Genomic DNA, 3,951 nt, shown 5'->3' with positions numbered 1-3,951 from the left:
CAGGTCTTGGCTCTCATTTTTTCCCCTTGTCCCTGTCCTCCCTTCACCCCCTCCTCCCCTCCCTATTAACAAACACTTTATTTCCATTTTTTCATTTTCTCATATTTTTTTCTTTTCCTTTATTACCTTTCCCCTGCCTTTCCCACTTTCCCCACACCTTTAGCCTTTTTCCCATTTCACAATGTCAGTTATCTCATTACACTACTACCATTTTAAACAGATTTTGTTTCCCACATTAACAAAAAGTTGAAGCTACTTGTCCAAGTACATCTTAGTTGTGTGACAGGGCCAAGATTGGAATTTCAGTCCTTTTCCTTTTCAGTACGATATTCACTATATCATGGTGAACACAGAGGTATAGAAAAGAGAAGCCCTGCCTTGAAAGTTCTCCTGTCTCAGGTTCTGTGCTGATTAGTTTTCAGTTAATGTGTTATGACTTCTGCATTTATTTAGTGTTTGCTTAATGGACCTTTCTTATTGCAGTGTCATAGAGAATGTTGGAAAAATATTAATGTCAGAATACTCTTTACAGGTCATTGGGCTGACTGCATCAGTTGGTGTTGGAGATGCTAAAAACACAGAGGAAGCCATAGCCTACATTTGCAAACTGTGTGCTTCTCTTGATACATTAGTAATAGCAACAGTTAAAGAAAACTTGGAGGAACTGGAGCAAGTTGTTTATAAGCCCCAGAAAAGTAAGTGGGTACCCAAGAACAAAACTTTGGGTCTTATATTCTCTGCTAACCCTACCTAGTTCAGTGCTCTTTTGATGAACTCTTGAACACTGACCCTTTGTTTAATAGAAAATACTCAAGCCCAAATTTAGGAGATAGTCACATTGCTATTTTTTTTTTCCTTAATTGAGCTCTTTTGGGGTGAGCTGACCTATAAGGAGCAAATATTCCTCCACCTCTGCTAGAGGTAACAAGAAAGCCAGAATGAGAAGCTGGGCCATGAAAGACAAATGTTATCAGTGTAGTAATCATTTGGGAGTTATTGCAAGTTTTTAAAGCATTTGTTGTATTATTTAGACCATGCTAATGAGCATAGGACCTCTGGTTTTCCAGAGGAAGAAACAAAGGCAGAGTAGAGTTTAGAGATATCTATGCTGAGCGATGATCTGTCTTCCCCCCAAAAGACCTCAATTTCCTTTGATGGCTCTAGTTTCCAGGAAAGTGGAACCACGGACCACCAACATATTTAAATCGATTATTTCTCAGCTGATGAAGGAGACAGAGTATCTGGCAAAGAATATCTCTGAAGAACTTGGTGAGTTCTGCTGTAACTCTTAGTGAGATAAAGCTCATATTTTGTATCTTGTCCTCTTGAGAATAGTCACATATTGTTCACTTTCTTTGAGTTCAAACCATATCCAGATATGAAGTTTTTGATTACAGGTTTTTCAGGAGCCCCTTGAGTCCTCCTGGATTCTTTTGCCTTTTTTCCTTTCAAAATCCAAAGTAAATCCATCTGGATCTGCATACCTGAAAAATACCATAAAAGTATCAATTTATTATGTGTTTGACTTCCCATGTTAGCTTTCCATCTTCACTTATTGCTATGAATTGAAATATCCATCCTTCTGCTGGCTTAGATTCAAACCTAGGGATAATCTTTGATTCTTTCTTCTTTTGAAACTTCCTCACATTGTCATCAAGTCCTAGCCTATGACTTAATTTGTTCTTTCCTTCACAAAATATTAGGGCCAGCCGGGTATGGTGGCGCATGCCTATAATCCCAGCGCTCGGGAGGCTGAGGCAGGAGGATTGCTCTGAATTCAAGACCAACCTGGGCTACACAGTGAGCTCCAGGTCAGTCTCAACTACATAGTGAGACCCTGCCTTAAAAAACAAAATTAGGGCCAGAGATTTAGCTCAGTAGAACCATGCCTGCCTTGCAAGTGCAAAGTCCTGAGTTCAATCCCTGGTACCAGGGAAAGAAAAAAGTCAAAACAAAACAAAATAAAAAACCTCAAAATATTTGTAGCACCATGTACTGAGGTAAGCAATGAAAATACTGAGATTGAAAACATAGTCCCTGCCCTCAGGAAACTCACAGTCAAATGATGGGGATCCAATGCAAAGAGTTGCTGTGTGGCTGGGAAGTTACATACTAGGCACTGTGGGGGCACATGGGAACTCTGTCATGGGTTAAGTTTCAGGGAAAGCACCCTTGAGGAGCTGATACCTAAGACATTCTTGAGGAAGTTGACCAATTTGAGGAGATAATTAAGTAAGGTAGCAAGTACAGCAGGCATAGAGCGAAGAGAGAATACAGTGAATTTTAGGAGCTGCAAGCATTTCTTGGTAATCATGTGAGTTGTGGAAAAATGGAAAACAAGGGGTTGGGGCTGGGGCTGCCAGGAAGGGCTTGGTTGGCCAGCCCGGGTTTGAATTTTATTCTACAAGTAGTGGGAAGCAAGCAAAGATTTTAGATTAGTGATGCGCTACGTAAGGATACCAGTTAAGAAACAGGGCAACACAAAGACCATAGAGATTAGTCGGAGAAGGCAGAAGGTGTATGAAAGGTGCTGACAACTGAGAGTGGTAAGATTGAGTGGCTCACTGGGTTTGAGTGGGAGTGAGAGGAGGGAAGAGGTGAGTTCTTTTATTTAGCAAATCCTCAGACATTTTTTCATTCGTTCAGTCAGTCAGTGCTAGACAATGTGCTAGATGTTGGGAATTTGGTGTGGACCTTGAGACATTCCAGTTAATTTTAAAGCCACAATAACTAAATAATAATAATGAAGCATCTTAGGGTGAATGAGTGGTGGTGATGAGGTTTGTTTCAGGCAAAGGGATGTACTATATGTGCAAAAGCCAGGAGACTAGGGAGAATATGGGGAATTTCATTAGTCTTATAAAATATAGGAAAACGAGTGGCTAGACAAGAATTAGAAGTAAGCAGAGGCCAGATCACAGATAGATCCTGTCCACCTTCCTGAATGAATGTATTTGTTTTTGTTTTTTTGTTCCCATAATCAAATACCTGGGACTGGGTAACTCATAAAGAAAAGAAGTTTATTTAGCTCACAGTTTGTGAGCCTGAAGGTTCAAACAGCATGTCTTAGGCTTTGGGGAAGGCCTCATAGTGGCTTCACTGAGGGAGCACGTGAGAAAGGAGGGAACCTTTTTTTCAGACTGAAAGCCAGAGAGAGATTCAGGGATGGGCTTATTCTTTTACAGTACTTTCTCAGGAACTAACTGTGATTATATGAGAATTACATTAATTCTTTCCAAGGCCAGTGCCCCCCACTGACCTAATAACTTTATAATAAATGGGCTCCGTTTATTAAAGGTCCTACCATCTCTTAATGTCACCACAATTGAGACCAGTTTTCAACGCATGAGCTTTTTGGAAGACACTTAAACCATAGCACCATGGCAGGGTTTTGGCCAGAGAAATCCACTAAAGCTTTTAGGTAGTGGGATAGCATAGTTTCTCATCTGCAATTTTAGAGGTTCCTCCCCTGCCAGGTGGGAAATGAATTAAATAAATAGGTAAGAGATAGGGAAACCAATTAGGAGGTTGTCATATCATCCAGGAATAATATGATTTTGGTAAAGTTGCAGGGGGACGGAGGGATGGTGATAGAGTCACATGAATTTCTACTTTATTATTCATGTCATTTCAGGTACTCTGCCTTTACCTTTATGCCAGGCCAAAAATACTGTCAATTGTTCATTTCTTAGTTGTTTACAGTATTTTTACACATGCTCAAGTTCAATACATACTTTATAGTTCATCTTATTATTCCTAACTACATTGTTTGTCACTGGAGCTGCAAAAGAAGCATGTCAGTGCTCCTTGTTTGGGTACCCTCCTTTTTCCTCTTATTAAAAATGAATGGTTAGGCGAGGGATTTAACTCAGTGACACCACACCTGCCTTGCAGGTGCAAGGTCCTGAGTTCAATCCCTGGTACAAAAAAAAAAAAAAAAAAAAAAAAAAA

The 3,951-nt window shown here is 40.0% G+C and overlaps 1 protein-coding gene across 2 annotated transcripts in view; it reads left to right on the top strand.

The window, feature by feature from the left end:
• Window positions 1–3,951, top strand: part of Ddx58 (DExD/H-box helicase 58) — a 59,744-nt gene that overhangs the window by 20,583 nt on the left and 35,210 nt on the right. For both annotated transcript variants that reach the window (XM_033759053.1, XM_033759052.1), the window contains exons 9-10: window positions 533–695; window positions 1,165–1,269. In XM_033759053.1, the coding sequence (XP_033614944.1) occupies window positions 533–695; window positions 1,165–1,269 (268 nt within the window). The remainder of the gene's footprint in view (window positions 1–532; window positions 696–1,164; window positions 1,270–3,951) is intronic.

Source organism: Fukomys damarensis, unplaced genomic scaffold (genome assembly GCF_012274545.1).
Source record: "Fukomys damarensis isolate Sample0158 unplaced genomic scaffold, DMR_v1.0_HiC HiC_scaffold_36, whole genome shotgun sequence".
Taxonomy (NCBI): Eukaryota; Metazoa; Chordata; class Mammalia; order Rodentia; family Bathyergidae; genus Fukomys; species Fukomys damarensis.
The sequence above is the reverse complement of the archived record's forward strand: the minus strand, read 5'-3'. Positions and strand labels throughout refer to the sequence as shown.